Source organism: Struthio camelus, chromosome 2 (genome assembly GCF_040807025.1).
Source record: "Struthio camelus isolate bStrCam1 chromosome 2, bStrCam1.hap1, whole genome shotgun sequence".
NCBI lineage: Eukaryota > Metazoa > Chordata > Aves > Struthioniformes > Struthionidae > Struthio > Struthio camelus.
In genome coordinates, this window is record NC_090943.1 from 91,921,986 (window position 1) to 91,949,492 (window position 27,507).

At 42.0% G+C, this 27,507-nt stretch overlaps 1 protein-coding gene across 15 annotated transcripts in view; it reads right to left on the reverse strand.

The window, feature by feature from the left end:
* Window positions 1–1,008: 1,008 nt before the first annotated feature.
* Window positions 1,009–27,507, reverse strand: part of RNF152 (ring finger protein 152) — a 73,565-nt gene continuing 47,066 nt past the window's right edge. For 3 of the 15 annotated variants that reach the window (XM_068931573.1, XM_068931568.1, XM_068931570.1), the window contains exons 2-3: window positions 9,605–9,734; window positions 2,301–7,031 (exon numbers count right to left, since the gene is read on the reverse strand). In XM_068931573.1, coding sequence (XP_068787674.1) covers window positions 6,258–6,869 — 612 coding nt within the window. In that variant the 5' untranslated portion in view covers window positions 6,870–7,031; window positions 9,605–9,734 and the 3' untranslated portion in view covers window positions 2,301–6,257. Of the gene's footprint in view, window positions 7,032–9,574; window positions 9,735–11,546; window positions 11,640–13,407; window positions 14,519–27,507 lie in introns of those variants that run through there. The other 12 variants (XM_068931563.1, XM_068931561.1, XM_068931565.1 and 9 more) reach the window with 8 other exon arrangements.

Sequence of the window (27,507 nt, forward strand, 5' to 3'; positions counted from 1 at the left end):
GCTTTAGCATCCTAAAATATTCCCCCACTGTTGTTCTTCAGTTAGGCAGGTACCTGCCCTTTTGAAACAGGCAACTTCCCAGCTCAAAGTTGTTGAAGGAAAAGCAAAATCTGAAGTTTCACAGCCAAGGTATTCTTGAGATACAATTTGACAGAAATGACAAATGCAGTTCACTGCAAAACATAGCCAGTAGATGTTTTCATACATCACAGATCTGAAATTCTAGGCTACTGCCTAATCACCTGCTCATTTCTAGCTGTCCTTCTCCCTCTGCAGCCTTTCTTCACTCTCCCAAACCAGCTCAGTCCCGTCAGTTTGGCTTTCAGAAGCACTCTCTATAGCTCTGTGTCAAAAGATCTACACTTAAACTTAAATAGACCCCTGATATGCCGAAAGTTCAGGCATCCTGCCATTCTCCTTTGGGGCAGACGTCCCTGACCCAGTTGGAGGCACATGGCAGCATAACAGCTCCTCACCTGAACCCAGACAAGGCGTCAACCCTGGAGCACTCCATCCTGTGCAGCAGCACCAGGAGCTGGTCTCTGTCCGGGTTGCAGAGAGCAGCTCAGAGAGGGAGAGCGGCAACTTATCACATGGGGAATGCAGGTATGAATACCCAGGCTTCACGCTCCAAAGCTGCCTCAGCGTGCTTCTTGGCACCAGACAGCCTCCCATCTGCCTGAGACAGAATAGCCCTATGCCCTTGTACTAAGCCTGTCAGCATCACTCCACTACATGTGAGCCTGTGTTGTGTGCACGTGGAAACACTTCTCTGTGCTCATACACGTAGGGCCTCCATGCATACCCACACGTCCCCCTTTCACCCCCTGTCATAGGTGCGCCAATGTGGTATAACTGAGGGGAGCAAGCACTCACTTGTGTATGTCTGAAGGGGACTGTGGTATGGACAGGAGGCAGGAAATATTTTCTTCTGGCTGTAGATTTTACCTAATCTCTCAGAACTGCCTCTGATGTTCAGGAACATGCTTAGTACAAAAATTAACAGAATTCCTTAGAACTAAAATTAAAAGTTTATTGAAGCGTAAGGGAATGTTTGAAGGCAAAAATGCATTTTCTGAACACATATTAAGTATTGAATTTCACTGAACTTAGAAGGTAAACATTTTTAACAAGAGAGGCTCAGGAGAAATGTCTGCAAAACTGCTCAGCTTGATGAAGCAAGCAGCTTTGTTTGTTGACATGAGCATGCAAGAGGTAAAGTGACAAAGAGAACAAAACGGTCCCAGCGGTCAGACCTATGGACAGTATACAGCCTCAAAAAGGTCACTAGCTAGCTGTAAATCCACGGCAGCATTTCAGCACAACTTTGCCCTGCTGAGGTTCTCACACAAGAACCTACATTTTCAGGGCCAGCAGATCCTTTCAACAGTCTCCTGGGTGATGCTGGGACTCATCTGCTGCCATGTACATTCTCCCTCCCTTCTCCCCTACCCCTAAAAAAGCCTGAAAAATAAACAAATTTCAAGTCAGGCTTTTGGTGCAGCTGAGATAAGTAAGTATTTCAAACCCACGTGGAGATGCGTTCACTTAACATGCGAACGTCTCCTGCAGCGCTCGCACAAGTGTCTCGGTGTGTGGACAGGCCGTGCTCCTGAGGGCCTTCAGCTGTGGGCGGCGGGAAGGGCCCTTTCTACAGCTGGGAAGGGGCAACGTCCTCAGCTCATTGGCATTTATGTGGGAAGACTCAGAGAACAGAGAGGTTCGAAGCAGCTCATGCAGTATATCAGTGCCAGGAGCTTTTTCTACCTGGACACTTACAGCAGAGTGCGAATCACGTCTGAATTGTTTGATTGCATCTTAGCTCTGTGGTGAATGTAACAAACCCAGTGCAAGGTCACTCATTTCCGTTTCAGAAAAGCACTTATAAAATTAAGGAGGTCGGCTGCCCCAGGCTCCAGCAACTGGAGGAGGGAGCTCAAGGGGGAAGGGGGAGCCAGCGTGCCAGCCTGTACAATACAGGCTTAAGCCAAGGCCAATAATCCCCTACTTCCATAAGCAAAAAGTTCACTTAAAACTTTTAAATCACCTGATTAAAAAAAAAAAAAAGAAAGAAAGAAAAGGCCTGCTGTGTTGCTCAGTAGTTGTCAGCTATAATTCTGTATTCCAGGGCAGTTAAACCATGAAAAACCTTTCAAGATTTACCACAACCCCCACTTACCCTTTGCCTTAAAACACTATAAGTCAAATTTCAGAGCCACCCCCTTGAAAAATACAGACCAATTCTTCCCAATTCCCTTCCATGCTCTTCATTTTATGGCAAAGTAACAGCAGTACCATAATTCACTTGACAGCATTCTTTTCCTGCTAATGTTTTATTCAGATTGAGTTTCATTAATAAAGATGAAACTTTGGACTCATGATTGCTCCAGAGTTACAAAACATCCAGGCTCCTTTACATCTTAGTTAAGCATAAACAATCACTGAACACACCATTTCCTAAAAAAATCCTGCATACCAAAATTGCATATTTTGAATTTTTAAAATTCACTAAAAAAAATTTCATACAGTGATTCCTAAAGTCTGTTTGCCAGGACAGCACAGGCAGAAAAATGGAAGCTGGGACCTTCAAAAACAAAAACAAAAAAAGAGAGAAAGAGAGAAAAAAAGACCCCAACACATACACCCCCTTCCCATTAAACAAGCGAATAAATACACATTCATACGGAGTAAATTCGTTCTAAAAATGCAGGTGTGTTAGTAACTTCCCACAACAATTTTTAGCATAAGTTTGGCTTGCTCAAACAGTACCGAGTCACAGTAAGTTTCCTTCTTTTTTTGGTAGGACTGGGTAGTGACTGCCTATTAGACATCAGGGAACAAAAACTAACCCAGGACATAGCAATTTTGACATAGAATTGGTGTACACGTCGTGTTCACCTAGGATTTCCTTCAGGTTCAAATTTTGTCCTGGGAAAAACTACACAGACAAGGGTTTATAAAAAAGTTAGATGCGTACACAGCAGTATCACTTTTTAATGCCAGGTACTAGACCGAGGAATGGGAGAGACTGCACCGCATTTTTAAAGTAGTATGACAATCAACATGAGAAACAATTTAACACCGTACATTACAACAAACTATTTAGTTCACTTCTACACAAGTCAGCAAAAAGCGAGGTGATCCAACATGATATGGCAGTTGCAAATTTAAAAGGAGAGTCACAGTCTAAAGCCAAAACAAAAAACATTTCCAGAACGCCTATATAAAAAGGAATTTAACATACACACACGCGCACGCGCCCACGCAGACACAAATCTTGAGGTTTTACTTATTGCTCTTACACAAGGCTGTGAGCAGGCAATTGTCTTGATCAGAAATTAGGTCAAACATGCATTTCAGCAGGCACTAAAAGTACAGGAAATTATACTAACAATGCACTGTGCTACGTAATACAGGATGGTATTCTGCTACTATAATACTTACCTCATTAACACCGGATAAACTCCAGGTCTGCCTGTTGCGTAATATACTACGCAGTGCGGTATTTTAACCTAATTTCTGATTTCTCTTTCATACTGTCCTCTCCACACAGGCACAAAGAGCGGCAGTTTTCAAGACAGCCGATCTCTTCGACACCAAAGGGAACCCTCAACCTCAAGAGCTTACGGCACGCATTGTACAGCCAGAACGAGGTTTATGTACTTCATGTTATATTCCCGGGACCTGCTCTTTGACTGCCTTGCAGTTTCAGGCAGTCATTCACAACTCTGACAAACGCACGCAGAAGTTGGTGTAAAAGGCTTCAATGTTGTTCTCAGAGCATCTTCCAGCTGTGCTCTATGCTCCTGCTACAAGCATAAATTACCACTGGGGGTAAGGCAGTAGAGGGTTGAATCCTGTATCTGGTCACTTCCTCAAGAGTCTTATAAAGGCAAGATTTTTCGTGAACTGGCTTTCCTTTACACAACAAGCAATGTAGCGTGGGTGTCAATAGAAATCTGGCTACCTAGTGGTGACAAGAGATTAACAAGTTCACAACATACACTTTTTGAATTACTGTTGGTTCCCTACTGCAACCAAATCGAACATGCTGCGGAGAGGTGTCAGTGTATTACAATACTTCTAAGTCAGGTTAAAGGCATACTGCACATGGGCCTTACATGAAAAAGGCATTGAACATGTGTTATCTGAGGATTACTGTTTTTTTTTTTTTTTTTTTTGCTGTGCTATGCATACAAATGACAGTAGATAAAAATCAGCAAAATATACTTAATTTCCTCTCCATACATGACGTTACATACCGCCATAATGATTAAGCACCATATATGCTATTCTTCCGTTAACAGAAAACAGGAAGAAAATGGTGGTTTCAGAGAGGGAGGGGAAGAAATCTAGCAGTAAGGAAGAGGTATGTTCTCAACAGGAAAGTCCTACTTGAGAATAACATTTACTGGGAACCACAAATTTGATTTTCTGACATAATCGCAAAACCACCAACTGCTTCTACAGGACTAACTTGGGCACTGTATTGTAAAAATTGTTTCCTGGTGTTATAACATGGCATTGAGCAATCTCAAATTAATTTAGAAAGAGCGCTAGTAGCAGACAAGAGAACCTTCTTCAGGGAGGTTATGCTTAAGCAACTGTTCACACTTTGTACCTGCAAAAAGAGCCAGTGCAAATCAATACCTTTTTCTGCCTCATTAAAAGATGTGTCATGTGCCCCTTGATCTGATCCTTAAATCTCACAAATTTAAGCTTTCAGGCTTGCCAAATACCCAAATTCACATTAAGCTCTACTTTACTTCATGAGCAGCCCTACTAAAGATAGCGGGACTGCTTATGGTGCAAGGCGCTACTGAAATGAAGAGAAAGTACAGGAATTTGGCTCTTTCCAAGCAATGAACTGCAAATTTCTGGGGGCTTGTTGGCATTCACAGGTGGAAGATAATATTTTGCTGCCCTTTTTCACATCTGTCCTTATGTGCATATCTGTCCATACATCCCAATATTTACATCACTGAAATGTGGAAAGGGCTTAGTTATGCTCATGTACACGATTTAACACCAGGACAGCCACAGTGATTTAGAAGGGGTAGCACAACCCAAGAGGAGGCTTAGGCTGGCCTGGGCTCTGCCCCCAGCTCTGTCACTGCCTGTTATTAAATGATAGCACAGAACGGACCTTGGTCTCAGTCCAGACGGTGAGGCTTCCTCAGGGTAACCTCTCTTTTACACCATCCATGAGTACATAGTTGCACCTCCTAGAAGAAAGGGAGGTAAAACAGGTCTGAAGTTCTTAAAACAAAACCGACCTCTAGGAAAAAAGAAAACGAAGAACAATTTGCTATCATGTCCTTGCAGGAAGAAATCCTAGGACCTCCCATGACCTATGTCTTCACTAATCCCTATGAAGGCCAGATGCTCGGGAAGGCCTGCTCACGGATCAGAGGTCAAACCGCATGTCCGATGTTTACCATTCAAAGCCATCCTTCATGTGAAGCTGGTTAGGCAGCAAAGTTTTGGCTGCGTTTTTAGGTATTCCTCCTAGCTCTCTTTGCTTCCCTGCTTGGATCCTCCATCAGATAAAACAATTTGGAAGTGCCACTTCCCTATAGGTGAGAAAAAAAAGAGAAAAAAAAGAAGACAGAGAAACAGAGAAAGGCAAAAAACACACCACAGCACAAAATGATTGCCTGTAAAATATTTCCTTTTAAAAACTATTGTACAACTTTCTAACTTAGTCTAATTAATGTGCAGTTTAAAACATATAAAATGCCTTACCAACTAAATGATTTCTTATTTTTACAAGTCTCCCTCCCCCCCATTAAAAAATAACATTTGTGGATTGGTAACGAACACTTTTTACTGAGTCACACACCAATTCTCTCTCTTAATTCTACATAGAGCAATTTTGATTTTAATCTACTGTGTTTAGAGAAGAGCTCATACCATACACTTTACAGTATAACCAGCTACATAGATGCCTTTAATCTCATAACATGACAAAAATCATTGTAAGTTACAGTCCCTTTGATAAATGATTATGGTGACGCATGCAGTCCTCCTCAGTGCTGTTACCATCAGACACTCGCCACGATTTTCTCTGCACGTTGCTGAGAGGCCTCACGTTCCACCTTTTAGGATTGCGACTGGACTAACAAACAGCTGTCCATGTGTCAAGCTGTCTGTAGAAATTGGTCAAAGTTGCAGCAAATTGTCTCACTTGATCCCACCACCATCACCTTCCCAACCCCTGGATTAGCCCGCAAGAGTACTCCAAGAACAGCCCCTCCTCAGCCGCATGAAATCACCGTGAAGCGCTTGGAAATGCACGACATGTTGTGGAGGACAATGCCCAGGAGAAAGACCAAGACACAGGCCACCAGGATCACAGTGCACACTCCTGACCAGGTGGAGCTCTTCACGACACCTCTCCGGTCTTGCTCCTCGGCTCCGACCTCGGGGGGGATGCCACCCTGCAGGGGCTGCTGCTCCGCTGGGATTGTCACCACCGTCAGGGACTTCTGCTGGCTGCCAGGCAGGAGGCGGCAGCCAATGTCTCCTGGTAAGAGCGCTCTCTCCTTGGAGAGGGGCAAGGGCAACATGTAGCACCCGTTGCTCGGGAGTTTGATGAAGACCGGCGTGTGCTCTGAGGTGTGGGGGATTGCAATCACAGCAATGACCTCGGGGTCATCAGGCAGCTGCGACACAGAATACCCCGGCGGCAGCTTCGTGATCCCGCGGCACCAGGGACATCGCAGGTCCTTCTGGCTCGTCCTCATCTGCTGCAGGCACACAGAGCAGCAGGTGTGCTTGCAGTCCAGCAACTTGGGCCGCCGGCGGGGGCTGTAATAATTGAAACAGATCTGACACTCCAGCAGAGAGTCCTGCGACAGCGTCTCCATTGCGGCCCGCGCAGGCCAACACCCCGTGCCTTGCAATGAGTTTCACCACAGGGTCCAAAATCTGGGGAGCAGCTTTCCTCTTTCCGCACCTGCTTCTCACACCAGGGAAGGGCAACGGTTAGGAAGACTGCAGTAAAACCTCTGATTTGAATCTTTCAGTATCTGAGACAAACAGAAAAATGTAAGGGAACAGGTTACTTAAAGGAACTAAAGAAAATAAAAGTCTAGATGACGGTAAATAAAAGCTAGAGCTGTCTTCATAATGTAGCAGAAAGATTAAATTTGCAACTCACAAGTATACCTTACTCTATTAGCACTGCAAAACTTTTTAGCGTCAAACTTTCACAGCAGCCTTCGCTAGATCTGCCTTTTTTTTCCAGCTACAAAATCACTACCACCACCCGTCTTCCACCTGCAGTTATGTTTATACCCACAAAATCAGAGGCTATAGTTCATGAAGCAGGTCCCTCAGTATCTACCTCTTGTCATATTTTCAGAGCTTTTCAACCCTTTCTGCACCTTAGCAATTGTTCTCATTTAATCCTTTAAATCCATAAGGATTTTTAGCTATTTGGCTCAACTATTAAGTCTGTGTGCTTGTGTGCAAGGTAGGGGGCTAAAAAGAAAAAAAAAAAAAAGAAAAAAGATACATTTCCACAGGCTCCTGAAGTTATGCCTATAAAGTATGTGCACAAATGAGCAACCAAGTAACTATACTAAAAATCCACATTTGTACCTAATGAAAATGGATGGCACGTTTTTCAATAAAATTAACTGTTTGCCTCATTATACAGTCTATAGACATGGCTCTCTGAAACATAAACCTTGTCATCAGTAGAAATCTCATCCAAGATGAAAAAAATCTATTTAGACCTAGGACCACAGAACACCATGAGGAACTAACTTTTAATATACAGAATTAAAGGCAGACTGTTACCAATCTTATTCCACACTAGCCACTGTAAGAGGATTCTTTGCATTTTCCCACTGGTTCTTATAGCTATGCAAAAAGGCAGCTGTATTTGCTTCCATGGTGGGTTGTTTAGCTCTGTTTGATTTTGCCACTCCAGCGCACAATAAATATGAAGAGGTGACGTATTTTCAAAACTTTCCGCTTTGCCTTCCATGCTGTATTTGAAGAAGTATCAGATTGAATTTGTCTCCAAACAATAGAATAAAGACAACCCAAAATATTTGCACAGTGACCTTTGAATTTCTCTTATGGCAATGTTATTCCAAAAACAGAGCTAACACCTGAGGACTGTAGCTGTTAGAAGGCTTTTTCCTTTACATACAATTATTTCTTGCCTCCTTCCCCAGATCACAGCAACTAGGTTGCAACATGCTAATGAATACATGACATGAGTAGAACAGAAATAATGTGGCTCAGGAAGAAAAGGCAGGCACAGATGTGGGGTTTCCAATGCAGAAGAGGCCTCCAGACCATACTGTCCCACACTCTGCTTCTGGCAGTTACCAATATTTGAGTAAGGAAAACAAGATATATGTCCACTCTTTGGAGGTTAATGGCTGATATCACCAACTTTGGTAGAATGGGCTTTGCTGATGATTTTGTAAGAGCAGCAGATTTTGCACACAGTGACAATACCGACTCTGGACTAAGCAGGAGCAGAAGTTAGGAAAGCAGGAGCTTGTGAAACACAGGCAATTGCCATTCAAGGAAACAGCACATTCCAGCTGTAGACACAGCAGCCCCAAGGTCCTGTTTCTACACACAGCATGATGGCCACAGCCAGGAGAGATGCTGCCAGCATGAATCCTGCATGGGTCTCTGTGGCACGTCCTCCACACAGGGTGCTGGGGCACGGTGCCGAGGCACCAACTTTGTATTTTAGGAAGCATAAGGGAATGCTCTGCCTGCAGATCGAGCCTAGCACCGCTGTGGGGCGGGAGGGGTCTACATTCACAGCCCATGTGCAGGCCACACAAGGGAAAATGGCAGAAAATAAGGAAAGGTTTTATCTTTCCCTTATCTTTTATTTCCTATTACAATCTTCACATCTCTACAATACAGCCAAGCACAAAGACAACTGACAGAAAGGGTCACTGAAAGACTGGTGGTCAGTGGAAAGAAAAATGGGAGAGAGCGCTACCCACAATGTAATGCAACTCCTGGCTAAAAAAAGCATTCGAGACACAAGCCATATTAGAAATGAGTTATAGGAACTCAGGAAGAGATCATTCAAGTAATCAGATCCAGCTTCCAGTCATCAACCACATGCAATCAAGTAATTTTATATTTTGCATAGAAATGTTCATACAACATCCACTTCGTAGTCATGCATCCCCTCCACGCCAAACATCATCTCAGAGATTAAAAGATACAACTCTGATTTGCTATAGATGATTCTAGGTTTTTGCAAATCTATTTAAGAAAAAACTAGGTACAACAATACTGCAGTATAATTACCAGAAAAAGCCCAAATGCCTGGAAATTCAAAAGATGAGGCTTAAGTTTAAAAAAAAAAAAAAAAAAAAGAATAGAGGTAGTCCTTGAGTCAGTATAGATCAGCATCTCTGCATAGAAGGTCTGCCCTCTGCATTTTGGATGCCAGTGAATTGACTGGTGAAGTTCTCTGACTTCATTTAGTTGTCATTTAAAATTACCTCTCTCCATGCACAGCTAAAGTTAAACCCATTTGTATCGATATGAATGTGATTGGGATCAAGCTCATTCTTCTGACCTCATATCATTGTTCAGGAGTCATACATACAGGTGGCTATCAAGCCCCTCATCCCTGATGCAGTGACATCCTTGCAGTAGAAGATCAGTGTTAGGGCAGAAAGAGATGAGGTATTCAAATCTGAAGAACAAAACTGAAGTCACCTCCACGCAAACAGTATCTGACAAAAAAGAAAAAATTGATTACAACAAGAAGATCTCAGCAGGTCTGAATGCTATGTAGGTCTGTGAAGTATTTCTCCAACAGGTCGTGGTTTTAAAGTGTTAATGTAGTCTAAGTAAAGAAAAAGAGAGCCAAATTTATTTATTTATGGAGCCAAATTAAAATGTTTGCCAAGCCATGATGGGGCTTACCACCTGCATGGCATACACCGTTCAGGCTACTGCAGAAGCTGTTCTCGTGACAGTCTTATTTTGGTGCTGAATCTTCAAAACTCTTTTCCAACTGTGTGTCTTAAAGAGACTTTTTTTTCTTTCCATGTTTTAAAGAACAGCTACATACATTATTTGGAATAACCAGGGAACGTTGTTCATACACCTATACCAAATTGCAACACTTCTTACTTTTCTCAAAGGCCTCAGATTATGACTGGAGGTATATTTTGACAGAGCAGTCATAACATCATGTAAGCAGAGGGGCTGGTATGATTCCTTCAGAATATATCTAAGGACAAGTTAAAGAGTAGCCACAGACACCTAACCCCTTGGCCTTTACTGACAACAACGAACTTCCCTGGTTCAAAGGTTGGATACCTAGGCTGATGGCTGCAATGTAATTTTACTTCCAACCGTACTGAAAGCCCTACAACATACCTGCACTGAAATGGCAGGCGGGGAGCCAATCTGTCATCTACAGTTAGAATTGAACTGCACAATATCTATTTGATTCATTTCATTGTTAGTAGTTTGGAAGAAAACAAAAACCACAGGAGCTCTCAAAGTACGTCTCTAACACTTCAGTTTAATAGCTATGTTGAGAGATCGTGCTCCAGCAGACCTCTTCTTGGACAAGGGATTGAACTCGTGAAGAGTTTGTGACCCACGCACCTCCCCATAGCAGCATAAGGGACTCAGCTATCACGGACAAACACCGTGTTCAAAGTCGAGTCAAACCAGACTCTTCTTAGCGCTTAGAGCACGAAGACCAGGAGGCAGCCAGGCTGCACAGGAAGGCACTGTTGACTTCAGCGCCAGTCGAAAACACTGTTTTGTCACTATTTGTTATCATCAGCCAGTGGCAGCTGGGAGAAAAAAAAAAAAGGGGGGGGGGGGGGATGAGAGAAAAAAAACGAAACAAAAAAGATGGTCCGGGATATCTTTAGGACTCTGTAGGAGAGATAGCATGCGTGTGGATACGGGCATGCGTGTGGAAGGGAGGGTTGGGGAAACATCACAATGAAATCATACACAGACAGAAGTATCTGAAATTGCGATTAATAACTTTGCCTGGCATAAATCTGATAGCAGCTGAAAGCTCTTCGGGGCTGAGATCTAACTAGTAATATTAATAAAAACTCCCAGGGCATGAAAATCCACAAGCTCCAAAACACAAGGGTCTGAAAGGTGTCGCAGCAGCAAAGGAAGCGAGAAGAGACAGATCTGCAAAGGAAGCACCAGGAAACCTCTCTGCCTCCTTTCCCCTCACCCGCAGCCCCTTCCACTCACTGCGCTTGCATACCAGCTACTGGGCCGCAGATAGGGAGCGAAACGAGAGTCACCAGAGGAAACAGGGCAGCTCTCGGGAGAGGAGAGCCAGAGAGCAACATGCAGGGCAGATGAATCCTGCAGTGGGACATCAGGGTAGAGCCAGATGACTGAGAGTACAACAGAGTTCCTGCTTGTGGATTTGGGCTGCTCTCTGCAACAGGGAAGAGTTTTTAAGATTTGAGAAAAGACCATGTGATTCAAGAGCAAGGGAAGACACAAAGCTCTGTGCAGAATAAAACAGGTATTTCTACTGTTAGTCACGCTACCTGTGCTGCGAGCACCTTGTCAGAGGCCTGGGCAGGGCTCCAAACTCACTCTTTGGGCGAGCAGGAGGCTGGGCACGCCAAAGTAGCAGCTTCCTATTCCCAGGGAAGGAGAAGGGGGAAATGTTATTTCTTGCTCTCTCACAGTTCCTAGCTTCCCAACACAGTCCAGTGCAAAAGACACTGCCTGAGGTGAACAGAAGAGAGTTGCTGCGTCTACTGTAACACAACTACAGACAGCAAGAGGAAGAAGAAAGCAAAGGAATTATATTGAAAGCAAAGGAATTAGATTGAAATTAGATTTGCTTCAGAGAAGCACAAACCATAACTGTAAAGTGGTCCCAAAGTGGCCAGGTCAGAAAAAGACGGTTGTTTTCGGAACTCTGTCAGTACAATAAGAAGACAGACATTAAATATCCATGGATGAGTATGAGAGCTGGACAAGTCAGAGACCAGAACAATGGCAAATCATTGCCTATTGACAAATAATTTTACTATATAAGGACAGCCCCAGTGACCCTAAGCAGTGGAAAATACAGACTTTGAGGGGCTCTGCCTCCACTGCAGAACTAAAACCTATCTTCATACACGCTTCCTAACTTGTTAGGGTACAAAATCATATTGACGTCAAAGTCCCCAAAATTTATTTTTAATGAGGTCTCTGGAATTTAAAACAATTCACAGAAGACTAAATATCGTACTACATTTTTAGAGCCTGGCTTAGAGGCAGGCTAATGTAGTCAGCAGATTACTGAAAGCTTCAAAAACTTTGCAGAGACTTTATGTATATACTTATGCTGTACTTGCTGTATGGCAAGGTTAATAACACACTTCTAGCAAGGCAGTGCATTGATGATACGTCACCCTTCTAAAGGAAGGTTCATTACATAAACTCCCCAAACACATTAAGCATTCTTTCTCTGACAGTGTTACAGAGTATGTATGATTTATGATGGAGAAAGACCCATTCATTTTAGGTGCCTTTAGGCTGGAAAAGAGATATATGGGGTAGGGGGGAAGAGATGATGACTGTTCTCAAAAGGGGAACTAATTGTAAGAATCATCTGCTCGCAGATATGAAAGGAAATGCCTGCTAGAGTTGCTTGAAATTGATAGCAAAGAAGAAGTAATATATTAAATATTTGGAAGGATTTCTGCTACGAAATTCAGTATCCATGCATGTTTTCAACAAATTTATGCTTGGAAAAATAACGTGTTGGGGTTGTTGCAAATGCCCAGGACGTACTACTTGATTTCCCCTGAATATCCTTCACTAAATGATCCTATTTATTTTTAGGCTGTTCTGTAGCACTAATTGCCATAGTAACTGAGAACAGCACACAGATTAATTAATTTATTCATTACAACACCCTTGTTAAGAGAGAAGTATTATCGTCATTACATCCTTTTATCATCTAAGAAAAGAAGCAGTGAGAGATGCAGCAGTTGGTCCAAGGTCATGCAAGCACCACCCAGAGTCCCTCAAAGCTCCTGGACAATCACTTCTGCAAAACTCCACTTTTCATCTCATAAGCCACCAGGCAGGGATGAAAGTTTCTGGATAGATTCTTATTTCCAATAGAGAATCAACAAAGGAGAGAAAAGCACACATTTCTCCCCATCTATCACAGGTGATAGCATCCCCATGGTAAGCTTGAGATCTTCTGCAGCTTTCATTGCACACACTACCTTTGCCATCAACCATGAAAGCCATGAGAGCCTGTGATCCAGAACTTCACAGAACATCTCAATGGACAGAGTCCATCCATCATGTGTGCTACAACTGTGAGATTCTATGCATTTTTAGGGACATAAAGCTAACAATAAGACAATAAAGTTAATCTGTTCTTCTCTCTGGACTTACACATTTGCCAGGCACCTTCTTCTAGACCAGTCAGCCTACATCCTTCCCATATGGTTATTCACAATCGCACAAAAGTATTGCGGAACAATTGCAAAATATTGATTTGGCCAGATCCTTAGCCAGTGCAAGCTGGTACTGCTCTTTCAACTTCAGTCAAGCATTTGCCAAGATGAGAGTCAGGTGCACACACTCCCAGAAGCATAAAGCTATGGAAAATAAAGCCAAGTGAAATTGTAATATATGAGCCTGAAACATCTAATGAACCAGAGCCAGGGGAACCATGCTGATGGGTGGCTGGAGAATCAGCTCTGGAAGATCTCAGCTGCACAGATCAAACAAGGCAGAAGCTGGTTTCTCTTCTGCTGCTTTTACAGTCAAGTGATCTGAAGTGTGATCATGAGAAGAGAGTCTGGTTGCAACCTATTAACCCAGAGCATTTACATTAGAAATTGTCACCCACTAGCCCTAGCAAAAAGATCCAGATACATAAATGGGGGACTAAGAATGTAACTAAATGTAAAAAATTTACATACTTGGACCAAAAAAAAAAGCTGAGGTGCAAACACCAAACTTAGGTGTTTATAGAAAACAGAGAGAGACACTCACATGCTGCACATTTTTCCTTTTTCCCCTCACCAGCTGTGTTATTCCTTCCTTTTATCTGCAAACTTTGACACGTCCACATTCCACAGTTCCAAAGAACTTATTTTGGTCAAATATATGATCAGCATAAGCTGTACTTTGTTCCAACAGCAAACACTACTAATCACCCAAATGTGCCAGATCAGCAGACGACTGATTCGGTTTCTTACCGCTAAGTCAAAACAGAAAAACTACATCTCATCAGAAAGTTTCACGTAGAGCGCTTCACCAGTGGGACATGCTCTTTGAAATCAAACCGTTCCACAGAAACGTGCCAATTTCAATCAGATTGGGACAGAATGCAGACAGCTTTCCTGCCAACCTGCCTACTCAGCCCTTCGACCGCCCTCTGTGTGGGTGGACGTGCAAGCCCTGACCCTGCTCCTTACCAGCCCAACTTTTTTACAGTTCACTTGCCAAGCTGCCCTGGAGCTACAGGTAGCTGAATCTCTCAGGCTCCCAGGCTCACAGCAACCTTGCAGATTGCAAGGGACCCCAGGTCCCAGTTCTGACCAGTTAGGAATCTGAAGGTACCATCTCTGTGCTGTCCATAAGCCCTAGCTAGGGTCTCCTTTTCTGAATGAAGGGTGCCCTGAAAGGATGAGAGATCCAACAGCAGTGCTAAAACATTCCCAAATTTGAAAAATTCCATTCAAACGAAACTCTAAGGTTCCTTTACAGCTTGCAAATAAAACTGCCGGTGTTCAGAACACCCCAAGGGACAATGCTCATTTTTACAGTCCATGCTAAGTACAAAAATACAACTCTTACAGTCCCATTAGCACTTCTTCCATTTTGTTGGCTGCTCTTAATTAGGCCTGACTCACTCCTAAACTCCAGAGTGAGAAGAATTTAAAAAGCACAAGTTTCTCCACTACCAAGTGAAAAACCCATTTGCTACTCAAGTTCCTATCAAGGGGAAAAGGGGTATGGGGGGGGGAGGGGGAGGAGAGGAACAAGTCTCTCCCTCCCATCCTAAAAATAAGCAGCATCAGTCGTCATTTCTGTTCAGAACATAAGGAGCAGGTGATTGGCAAAGACAGATTTAGAAGTTGCTTCCCTAATTTAAAGTGATGTCACAAATCAAGTCAGTAAGGCCAAAAGCCTGCAACCTTAAAAAAAAACAGGAGCTTGGTCTGTGCAAAGAGCAAAAGTTTTGATCATCAGACTTGCTCTCAGTATCAGCTTTTAATTGCAAGTATCTTTTTTCCAAAAGAGATTTTCATTTCCTGCAATATAACAGAATTTTGTAGCACTGAAAATGCTGAGAAAGAGAGAGCGCGAATGAGAAAATCCTCTCACCTTTCAACTGAGGTGACATGAAGCACCTTATCAGTTAAATGACAAATTTTGCTCTCCCATTTAAGCTTTATGCTTAATCTGCCATTGACAGAATCTGCCTGATACCTGAAGAGAAACTTAATTAAAAGATTCTTCCCTCCCCTGAGGATTTGATATGAGACTTATAAAATAGCACCATCTGAAAAAAAGAAAAAAATCTAATTTTAAATACATCTCAAACGCAGAAGCTTCTCACTGATATAGGTTAGTGGGTGATGGAGTGGGAATCAGCTTGAATTAGTATATTAAGACAGCCAGTCTATTACAAGAGAGAATGCTACAGCTCTCCGAGGTCATTGAGTGGGTTTTGATAAAACTAGGTCAAACTCCACCTGCATTAAGCCCAAAAAAAGGGAGAGAGAAAGGAATCAATACTAACACATCTCATATATTGCCTATACAATCCGCAAACTGAAAATTCAATTTCACACTTATCGCAGGAAACAGGAGTCCCTCAAACGAGGGTTTTAATTGTTGTGACTGTGCTCTGTTTTCCTGTCTCAGACAAGCAGCCTGCTCAACTTGCTCTGCCCTCGCGAAACATGACTTCCTGGGGAAGCAATGCTGAGACCCACATCACTAAGCAGCTACACTTACAGTATTCACATCAAGAGCTGGCTTGGTTTGGTTTGCGCTTTGTTTTCTTTAGGTGTTGGGAGAGGTAGTTTCTTTTTGTTTCAGCTGATTTAAAAAAAAAAAAAGTAACAGACCTCAGGAAATCAAAGTAAAACATCAATTTTATATTGAATCACATGGTATTAAGAAATTAAAAAATATTTTATTACAGGCCTCATAATAATAAATGAATTCTCTTCTTTCACAGAGCACAAGGAAGTTAAATAAGGTTTCAGGGAGACTAGATGGGGGGGGAGTCATCTTTTCCCCTGTCTCATGAAATTTTCTAAATAGGCAGCACAAGAGATTAAAGTTCATCAAGAGAAAAGGTGCAACAGATGTAATAACACAGAAGAACCACTTCCAAGAGCTTATCTTCACAAGAGAGCAGCAAATAGCCAACTAATGCAGCTCTTCAAGGTCAACCACTAACTATGTCATTTCCTAATGCAGACAAATCGTGATCTTTGTCAATTTTCAGTCCCTGATAAGCACTACAGCTACTCCAGGTCACACAGCACTGGTCGTTCTGGTTTGCCAACAACCCCAAAAGGAACTGGCACCGGTCCAAAAGCTCCTTTCTTATTGGAAAGTAATCATTCACTTTGTAATATTTCTGGCAGCTAGTAATACTAATATCATGCTCACTTCCTGCATTTTGGGAACAGTTCAACTCCTGCTGCAAATACGGACCATAAGCAGACTTAAACCAAGCCTGAACTGCATACATATTGATGATTTCCTACTTCTAAGTGATCAGTTGTCCTGATTTATATCAGTGTTTTTACAGCAGTAAAATCCTTTTACAAAGATTTAGTAAGCTATATTGAATAAATAATTTCTTCCAATACTTTTCCAAAGCACATGTTTCTGTCCATAATGATAAACGTTCCACAAGGTCCCAGTTCAGTCAAATAATTAAGTACGTGGCCTGACACTGGCCATTGAAGTTAATGGGACAACACACACATGAAGTTGGTTGCGCTTTTACATACTTAAACACTCTCAATCAAAACAACTAACGCGGAACCTAATCGCAACAGCCAAGGGCAGATCAAGCAAGTCAGTAGTTGAGACAAGCTCCCTTTCACTCCCTCTGTGCCACCATGAAAATGCATGTCCTGAGGAAACACAACCCAGCCTTCCCAACACAGCTGCAACTACCCCGCCAGGCTGTACATTGAGGCTTGAAGCCCCAGCACTGCTGGGAGTTATTTCATGCTAGTGGAGAGGCAACAAAAACAAACAACCTGATGCCAGGAGAGGTCCTCAGCTCTCATGGTCAGTCCATGGAGCGAGCACTGAGGGTAACGTGACAACTTCCATTAGCTTCAGTGGTCTTCAGATGAAGCCTAGAAAAGGGTGAGGGGATTTTCATCGAGTATCTCTTTCCCTCAAACGGAGCAGCAGTTGGCAAACCAAAGACATCTCGCAGCCAAGCAATACAGCGTTCTCGTGGTCAGTGGCCACAACCCAGGGTTAACAACCAGGCCTGCTGTGGCACATCACCACAACTCTCTCTGATGGTCTGAGATAAATTATAGCCCCCTGAGACTGACCTCAAAGCTGCTGGCCACTAGCCTCTGCTCTGGCAGCCATGCAACTGGCCGCTCAAATACTTAGGCGTGTTAAGATAAACTATTCTTGTCCATATTACTTGAGATCTATGGTTGTTTTCCTTCATGGAGACTGTACTCAATTCCAAGAGCCACTCACCTTCTGTAGCTGCAAGGAGTTTATCAGACCTGCCAAGATTTGTCAGGTTATATTTCATTCTTTACAGTGCATTTCAAAGTTTAGGCCAGACATCACCCATCATACTTCTGTCAGTCAAAGCCTGGCTGCTTTTGAAACATCCTCATGTGAAATATCCTTCATTTTTCAGCACTTATCTAAGTCTATAGCATTTCTGCTGTATAAGGGAGCGCAAATGCTGGGAAAGGCCTGTATTACTCGATTCGACATTCAAGCCTAAGTTAAAATGAAGCAAACTGCCTTACCTCTTAATTTGGGGCCTGCAGTCTTGCAATGTAATAGCAGAAGAAACTTAGAGAAGGTAACTAGCATAGGAATGCTAATGCTCTAGATATCATCACAAGCCTGATGATAGCATATGGCCACAGTGGATCCTAGGTGCACATGATTATGAAGAATCAATTCAGTGTTCACTAAAAAAAGCTTCTAGCCCCATTTTTCAGAAGAAAAGCTTGAAAACATGAATCTCAGAAGCCTCAAATCCCACAGTTAAACAGAACATCCTAATTTTTAGCCTCTAATTTGCAAGTCAGTCTCATGATTTCTTGGGACTCTGAATCTGAGTTAGAGCTAACTAAAGTAGCGTAGCTTTGAGGGGATAAAATTCACTAGCAATTTCAGACCAAATTAAGCAAATACTTTCTCCCTGCATTGCAATTTTAATCTGCATTAAAATTTCAGCTCATTTCAACTTGCATTTCAATTTAACTATTTCTTTTCAGAAGAAACTTATAAAAAGGCAAAGCAAAGTACAAATAAAGCTTTTTGTACCGAGTCTGGAACAATTTTTTTTCTTATCTGGTCAGCCACCGACTGAGCCAGAAGCATCTCTTACTCACAAGGCTCTACTGCTGAATTTGCAATGCTTAAGTCTAGCAATATACTACTTTTTCTTTCCCAGGCTAGCAAAAGCAAACAGGATAAACATACCAAAATTATCAGTAACAAATTCATACCAGTGCTTTTACAAAGCCAATCTCTCAGCCCCTTTGGTTGCTGTGAAATTTTCAACAGAGAAGTCAAATCCCATAGCGTGGACTATGTGGTTGATGTGATTCCTGGTTTTTAAGAGGTGTTTCTTGCTGAGCATCTAAAGGATCTTATTTTGAAAGGGCAGGTAGCTTACCAGTTCTGAAAAATCACATTCATTCCTTAGATCTCAAGAGTACATCCCCAAAGTCAATAGTAACTTCTGAAGACTTAACTTCATATGAGGTTCACCACCTATTTCCAATTACATTATATGCAGCATCACATAGAATAGCAGTTATGAATCAAAAAGGTGTTTTAGGGACTGCTATCTGGAATGAAAAAAGGCCAAAAGTCTGTGCTGCAACTCTAGAAACTGTTGGACGAGCTAAGACGACATGAGATGCAGGTAGCTTTCATTATCTACGCAGGACTTAATTCTAGTGAGCTGAGATCTTTATTTCATTTTCGTGATAGTAATATTTATATACCTTACAGTAGTGCACTAAACACAGGAAGAATCAACACACCCAGCCAAAATGATGCCAAAGGACCCATACTGACGTTCAGCTGTTGAGGATTTGGCCCCCAGATAGAAAAACAACATGACAATACAAATTCAAAAAATACCTCTTCATTACCCCCAAAACAAGTTCTTGATTAGGATGAAAGTTTCCCAGCTCTGGAGCCAGATTTGCATTGTGCCACAAACTACAGTATCTAGTACTTTCTACCCAAAGTTTTCAAAACTATTAACTTTACTGACATCATTGTTACTATATAGAGTCAATGTGTTACTATTTTTTGCCAGCAGGTGGCACTCCAGAATATAAAGCATTAAGTACCAGAGCTTGCAGGACCAATAAAGCTCATTCTACTTGGGTCCTGCCACTATCTCACACTAGCACCCTTCAGGAGATTTGGTTTGGTTTAGTTTAAGACGATTGTCTCCACTTTCCCACCCTCAAACAGTAGGGACAAATGCTACCAGTCCAACCTTGTAGCACCACAACGTTATGCTGGTGCTAGACAAAATGCGCGAGCAAGGTAAGATGCACCTCGCTCAGTCATTTCTAAAAGAGAACAGGGCAGCATATCAGTTGAGTGCGTCCCAAAGTGCTTAGCTCATGACTTGCTCCTTGACTAAGGGGAGAGCTTCTGCAGGGCAGGTAGAGTAACCTTCCCATGTTTTGCATGGAGAGATGGCAGTGTTTCACTGCCTCCCACCTTCTCCTACACTTCTCCAAACAAGGAGCAGACTGGGATGCAGCTGAAATAATGCTGGCTTCTCCTGCTTTACAATAACAACAAACATGCCCTACAGATTAAGAAACCAGTTTCCCTTCTATTGTTAGCAATACCTGATATGTTCATAAAAAATACAGTGCTTGCTCGCATGGTTAAAAAGCATCACTACCGTCTGTTTATTGGAGCCATGGTCAAGTTTCCCACCTTCTTCTGAAGCTTCTTGCCTCACCCCAAAGCTTGCAGGTCAGTTAAACTGATACATCTCCCAGTTAAACACTGACTGTCAGGAAGGCCTCTATGTCAGCCAGAAGAAATAAAGCCAACTCAAAGAGCTGTGGCTCACCGACTCTTTGCAACTCTTATCTAACTGTAACAGCAATTTATTCTTTTGCTCCCGTTCGAAAATCTCCCTGTCCCTTTGCCTCCAAAAGAAAGCCCTTTAAAACACCACACAACTTGGGGGAGACAGGAGTAGGCCACCTTATACCTTAGAAGATTGTGCTGTTTTCTTAGAAAATGAGATTTTAAAGATGAGCTGTGGAGGCCAGTTATTTTGTTCAACTCTCAAAACGAAGCACAGCTATCAAACATTTAGAGAGGTAATGAACCAGCTCAGTTGACAAAGATGATAATTCTATGCTATCCTCCCCTGAAAAAGTTTGCAGCTTAAAATAGTAAAGCTCATATAATTGGTTGGAGAAAAAAAAAATTAAAAATGTATTTGTATCAAAAGTCCTTATGAGTTACCTAAAAACTACAAAAATTCTGAGAATAACCAGCCCTCCTGCAAACAAGCAGAAGTATTTACTGCTTAAACGCTCCACAGAGGCAAACCTGTACCATGGGATACTCGCTGATATGGAAATAGCAGAAAAGGTATGTCAGAAAGTAATTACCCTTCCACTCATGCATACTTCAGTATTACCACTTGCGTTATTTTCTCTCCTGATAGACCCCAAACACAAAAGATACAAAATTGGAAAAAATTAAGGTCATCTCCGTGGATATGAGCAACACACAAAAGCTAAACAAAATCAGGCAAAGCAACATGCCCTTCTTGGAGAAGCAGGTTCACAATCAATGCCACCCGATATTCACTGCGTTTTAAGAAATACACTTATATCTGGAAATCCAAACTCATTTCCTAACCAACAATGGACAGATACTTTTTTCCTTGATGGCTCTCTACCATTACCTACGGAGGGAGGCACAATTCAGCTTAAGGTTAACGTACGACGCACGCGGCACAGAAGAACATTCGTTCAATACACGTTTTCAGAGTAAATATCTTAAAACACAAAATGGGCTGATGGCACAGAAACGGGAACAGGGCAATTGTTCTTGCTTACTCTGCCTTCCTAGCAGCTATCCCAATGCGGATTTGGTTCATAAAATATTTATACGTGGAAAAGCAAGTCATGAGGCATGACTGTAACCCATACCGATTTTAACACTGAGCAGCAATGAAGCGTGTAACTGTCTGGTGATTATCATGAGACATCAGAAATATTTCCAAGTTAGCAAGTTATGCAGTTGCTGCTGTAAAAAAACTTATTTGAATCTCCCGTTTCCATCGATCTCCCTTAACAGATACATATTCTGCTTGATATTCCATCTACCCAACACAGAAACAGAACTAATGGGTACAGAGACTTCAGTGTTCTCCTATCTCTGTTTGGTAACGCAAATTTACTTCTCTAACGAGCAGCCCCTCTTGATATAGGGGACTGCAGTTAATGCGGACTCGTGCTCCCGAGTAGCAAAACGTAGGCAAGTGCAGAGAAGCAGGTTTACAAAGGCACACAAAATTCTCTGCCATCAACTACTCTGTGCAGATAAAGAGTTGATCTCTTTCTAAGTACAGAATTCAAGTTTAGAAGAAAAATCACATATTTTGGAATATTAGAACGAAAGCTTCCTTCTTTAAAGTTGACCATTTCATCCACCTATATTCTTTTTTTAGTTTGATTTTCAAAAATTAGCTCAGCTTTTGCAAGTGGACTTTCAGGCTCCTCAAAATAAGAGTGCAGGTGCAAAACACAGGTGTTTAAATGTGAGTAATACAACCATATTCTACATGGGCATAAACTGAAGACTTTTTTTCTAAAAAACACACCAGTAAATATTCTCATTCCCTTCCATCTGACTGCATGAACCCTCTAAGGAACGCAATAAAGGTCACAGAAATGCACAAGCCTATGCAGATAGAAAAATGCTATTGTTTAAAAATTACACCAAAGAAATAAGCAAAAGTGCCAGAAAATAAGACCTCTAAAGGAGCAACCTGAAAATTCCAACTCTCAATCACCTTCTGGTTTAAATGTGCACCTGTAGAGGTTTCTGCCACCTCTGTCTCTCCATTTGAAAAAGCAACAGTTTTATCATCTTCTTAAAGGACAAAGTTGTAGATTCCTATCACTTCTTTAAATTGCCAGCACATGATCTTTAGTTTTTTTTGTTCTTGTTTCATAACCACCCGTTAACATAAAAAGATAAGAATTTCTCCCATAGACCACACAGAGGAATTTCAGCCAGCAGAGAAGGTGGCAGCACAGAAATGCAAACCTAAGCATTGGAAAGAGTCAGATTCCTCAAAACATTAAGCTTTTTTGTTTACTTTTTTTTTTTTAAAAGGGGGAGGGGAAGGTAGATCCCCTCGCTGATTTTTCAGTAGTCGTGCTTTGAAACCTTTCTTCACAATCTTGATGCTTAGAACTTAAGTTTTATATTTTAAAATGGTCTGAGCTTCTCACAGAATCCCCTAAGTACAGGCACACAGGCTTTTGGGTCATGATAGTTCCACACAACTGGACATAGAGAGGAAAGCAAACATGTCATAAAATTGCAAACTTTGTTTAAATAGCTGTTCATTACAAAGATAAGACCATAAACACGGCTTTTTGTGTCAGAGACCTGGCTGCATCAGCAGAGAGAAGACCAGGACTGCAGATGAGGACTCTGAGATGGGAAACCAAGTATGAGCTTTTTCCCTAAACTATTTTTGACCATAAGCATAATATTCTCTTAAAATCCACATTTCCTTATCAAAATGCTTCCCACCAGCATCCCCTACCCATCTTACAAGGATGTTCAAGAGCACCAGTATGATAGCATGAATTTGTTCATTTTACATATGAAAATAATTAGACATTTATATACGACAAATAACCACGTGGACTTTGTAGATGGATAAACAATGTCTTTAAAGTCTCATTTCTTTGAGACCTCAAAGACCACTTGGGTCCAGTCCTTCCAGTATTTCTTTGCATCAGTGATTCCTATGTGAAGCAGTTTCATGGAGCTGGGTGAAGCCTCTTTCATGCTAATTGTTTTCACGAGCGGATTTCAGCCAGACTTTGCCCACAAATCCCTCCAACGAAGAGCAGATCATTCCACACGCAGTCCCACTCGCCGCAAATATAAACGTACATGACGCGCTGTTTGAGAGGAAAGCCTCGCTCTTCCTGACCACTCATTAAAGGAGGAGGCTAAGTCTCAAAATACTCAGCAAAACCTTTCAAAAACGGCAACTGCTGGTTTTAAGACCACCGCAAAATCATCCTGACGTGCCCTAGATTTTCTGATCTATTTTAAAATTCCCTTTCAATTGCTGTTACTTATGTTTTTTGTGGAAGTCACAAACAGAGACAGTGGCAGCTTCCAAGAGGTCATAAATCAAAAGACTGAGAAAGAGAGAAGACCCAGTGAAACTGAGAGGATGATGAGACTGAGTTTCCGTACACCTGAAGACTTCTGAGAGGGCCAGTTTTTTTCTGAAGGGGGGTTGCTAATTAGCCAACTGTAACAGTAGCAACGGTGTCTTCATAAAAATAGCTGATTGCTTACTAAAGCCTAATTTGAGAGCAATATTACTTCACTAATTCTCACCAATTTACTATTACTGAATAGCTTTTATTTCTAGAGATCTTTAGCTTCAGAAACAGACGTGTTTCCCCCTGCAACAGCCTGACTACGTAAGCAGTCTGCCTCAGTCAATACAACCCCAATATTTCTGTTGATTTCTATTTTAACAAGTTAATCTGATTTAAAAAGTAAAATTGGAAGCCTGAAGTGAATTTTATGCTCATTTCCTCTCCCAGTCTAGTTCCATTCGCCACATTGTTTATTCCAGACAAGCAAGAGAGGTCTCTTCGGGCAAATCAAACCACTACTTTCTATCCTCTGACCTTAAAACAAGTTCTAGTATCCTAGACGCATTTAATTCTTGTAAGCCAGGACCCTAAAAACCTGGTATTTTATTTTTGCTAAATTAAGCCAGGACACCGAATTGAAATAAAGTTTATCAAAATTGCGTTTCAATTGAAACTTGGGGTTCCAAATGAACACCTTACACAGCTACGTTACCTGTGCTAAGGGAAGCGCTGCCTTTTTATTAAAAACTGGAAATTTGGCAGCCCGATTTTAGATTCTTGAAATGCTGCACATACTAGCTTGAGGTACTTACACAGAAGATGAACAATGTCCCCATTCATCAACACAGATTGGACTTCCCAGCTTACATCTCCCATAATCACAACGGCAACTCCTCATGAAAAGAGGAGATGGGAGTCAGCCATAAAGCCAAGCCCCAAGGGGAGAACGGAAAAACAAAGTATGCTAAGTACACTTCCCATGGGAGATTGTGCTAGCATTCCTAAACCTAACCGTTTATTCTGATTTTTCAGGGAAAGGGGATTTGGTTTTTCCCTTCCATGACTCCTAACAACAAAATCCAAAAACAAAACAAAGAAAAAACCCACTGAATTACTAGATAAAATTGGAGATGCAGAAAAAACTTCCAGATGGAAATGCAGGATGAGTTTTCAAACCAGCTATAAAACCAATTGAAGAGGCAAACAGCTTCACCTTTTTACAGTTCAGAAGCTAAAAAAGTGTTTTTTCTCTGCTCCAGGAGCATAGCTAAACCACATAGCAACATATCCCTGACTCCATCCTTTGCCATACAATTCTTCCCACATTTAATTTAAAAGAACATTACTACACAGGATGGGATCTTTAAATTCTTATGCATCAGAACCCCTAAAGGCTTTAGCTAGATTGCACCAGCACGGCAGAACTATGTTGATCTACCGCGCTTTATAGTGGTGCTCCAGTGCTTTGTATTGAAGAGGAGCCAAATTAGAGGGGCTCATGGGTTCTGGATGGTGTAAGCAGCCCGTTTCCTCTCATTGTTCATATCTTGTTGTGGAATCAGAATATAAACGGGTCAGGGCTCAGATACAAGACATGGAGACCAAAACACAATATCCTATTAAACAGGCGCTGGGGAAGGGGGGGGTTATCCCTTTCAGAATCTCCAGATCCCATTCCCATAATGAAAAGAAGATTCAGAGAATTATGTTCAAACAATCTCATCTGATGAGAAACCTCATTATTTCAACACAATTCAATAATCCGGAACATCAGCAGTGCTGACTCTCTGCTGTCTTCAATGGTCTCTTGTTCTTTTCCTTACTCTGAGGGGAGGGAAAAAAAAAAAAAAAAAGAAGCTATCTGGAGCTTTGATACAACTGATGGAGCAATTAGTGTCAAGCATGGGTCTGTCTCAGGGCTGGCTCTCTCACTGAAGGGGCAGGCTTATAAATTGCAGCCATCTCTCCCAAGAGGTGACCAGTACTTGCAGGACCTCAAGCAGAGCACAACTGCACCCTTCAGCAGCACCAATCTCCCCTTCAGCTCAGTCTTCCTTTTCCAGAGGAATCTGGGAAGGTATTTGTCCTGCTGCCTTTCCTGACTGGACACCAGTACAGAGTTCTCCAACAGCAGCAATCAACGCTTTGTCTGTTCTTCAATCAAGTCTGTTCTTCAATCAAGTCTGTTCTCAGCAAGCTTAAGTTCTGTGTAAAGGTCACATCACATCAGTAAAAAAGTTAGGGGACACTACATAAGAAACAGTTGAAAGACACAGGTACAATATGGCATCTGTGATCTGTAATTTAGAAAGCATCTCCAGTAAGAACTATGCACTGATGGCAATCATCTTAAGCATTAGCACTGCCATTCCTGGATGTCTCAGTTTCACCTGCATCAGGAAAATCTAAAATGAACAATTTTAGCTTCAGATATACATTCAGTTCAAGTTAATCTTCATGCAGCAGGGGTCAAGACTTCCCCAAGCCATGCAGCATAGACAAATTCAGTGAATCCACATAAGAACCTCGGTATAATCACCGCAGAAGAAAACGTTCATTCACTAAGGGTGAACGTGACAAAATAATAAATGTTCTTTTCCCATCTCCAAGACAAATGCTTTAAGTAACAGTACTTTCAGTAGCTCAGTAGAGCTCTGCCAGTCCGTCTGGCTGAAGCTATTCTAGTTTGATGTACATAATTCAATATTCAGGTCAGAAAGGAAAAACGACTATGAGCAAAAGGCAAAGACCTGGGTCCCTGCCCCGGCTCCAATGAATGTTTAATTATTTTATATTAAAAATTCATTTAGAGAAGGGCTAGAATCCAGGTAATCTAATGGGTTTACCTACAAAGAGAAAGATCCATGATCAAATTCCCTCAGACAAAGAGAGGAACAGAGTCCTACCTTCCTTTGGGGTGAGTATCAGGCCCAAGTCATTGAGAGCAACCACTACCTCCACCACTGCTTGCATCTCAGAAGAAGGTACCTAATTCCAGACAGCAGTAAACAAAGTGATCTGTTCAGCGTGTTGCCCCGCAACAGAAAGCGCAGCAGACTTAGAAGACCTGTTCTTGATCTAGCCTTGTTATAGGCAGATTATGCGGCTTTGCCTTTGGGATCCTGGCTTTTGCAATCATTACTCTTGGGCCTGCGTTTATCCTGGCATTGCACAGGGAGCCTCATTATCCATATCCCATAGGACAAGGCACCTGGACATTTGATACTGCAGTACGTAAGATCTCTTGTGGATCTACTCCATTGAAAACGTGCTTGAATTACTTTAGTGTTTTGAAAACTTCAAGCTGTGCAACTTATCTTACAAATGACAACCAGCCTAACAGAGCGCAAATTCTGAATACCAAGTACTGCACGCTAAAGTGTACTGCTCCCAAAAAAAAAAATCTTTCAATTCATTAAGTGGGCAGGAAGGATTCAAAGTCTCAAACAGTAAGATTTGAAGAATCAATAAATATAAGGAGACTGAACTATTCACAGGCACTCCATAAGCAGGAGAAAAAAAGAAATTCAACAAGTAAATTATCTGTTGCAAATGTACCACATGCAGGTAGCTTTAGGTTTAATGCTTTTTAAAAAGCATAGCAACCTAGCAGAGTTTGTTGCCACTGAAGGTGGGTCCCTTGAATAATCACGCTGCCATAAAAAGGTTAAAAAGGGTGGGTGGAAGGAATTGTTCTCTCTACAGAGATCAGAATTGCATTTCATAGGCAAACAGGAAGCCGCCACCCAGACTTTCCCTCCGCCCGGCTGAGCCGGAGTCGGGAAGGGGAGTCGCTCTCCCCGGCGGCCGCGCAGCCTGGCACAGCGGAGGCGATAGCAGCAGGGTCAGCAGGCGGCGGGAAAGCCGAGGCAATGCT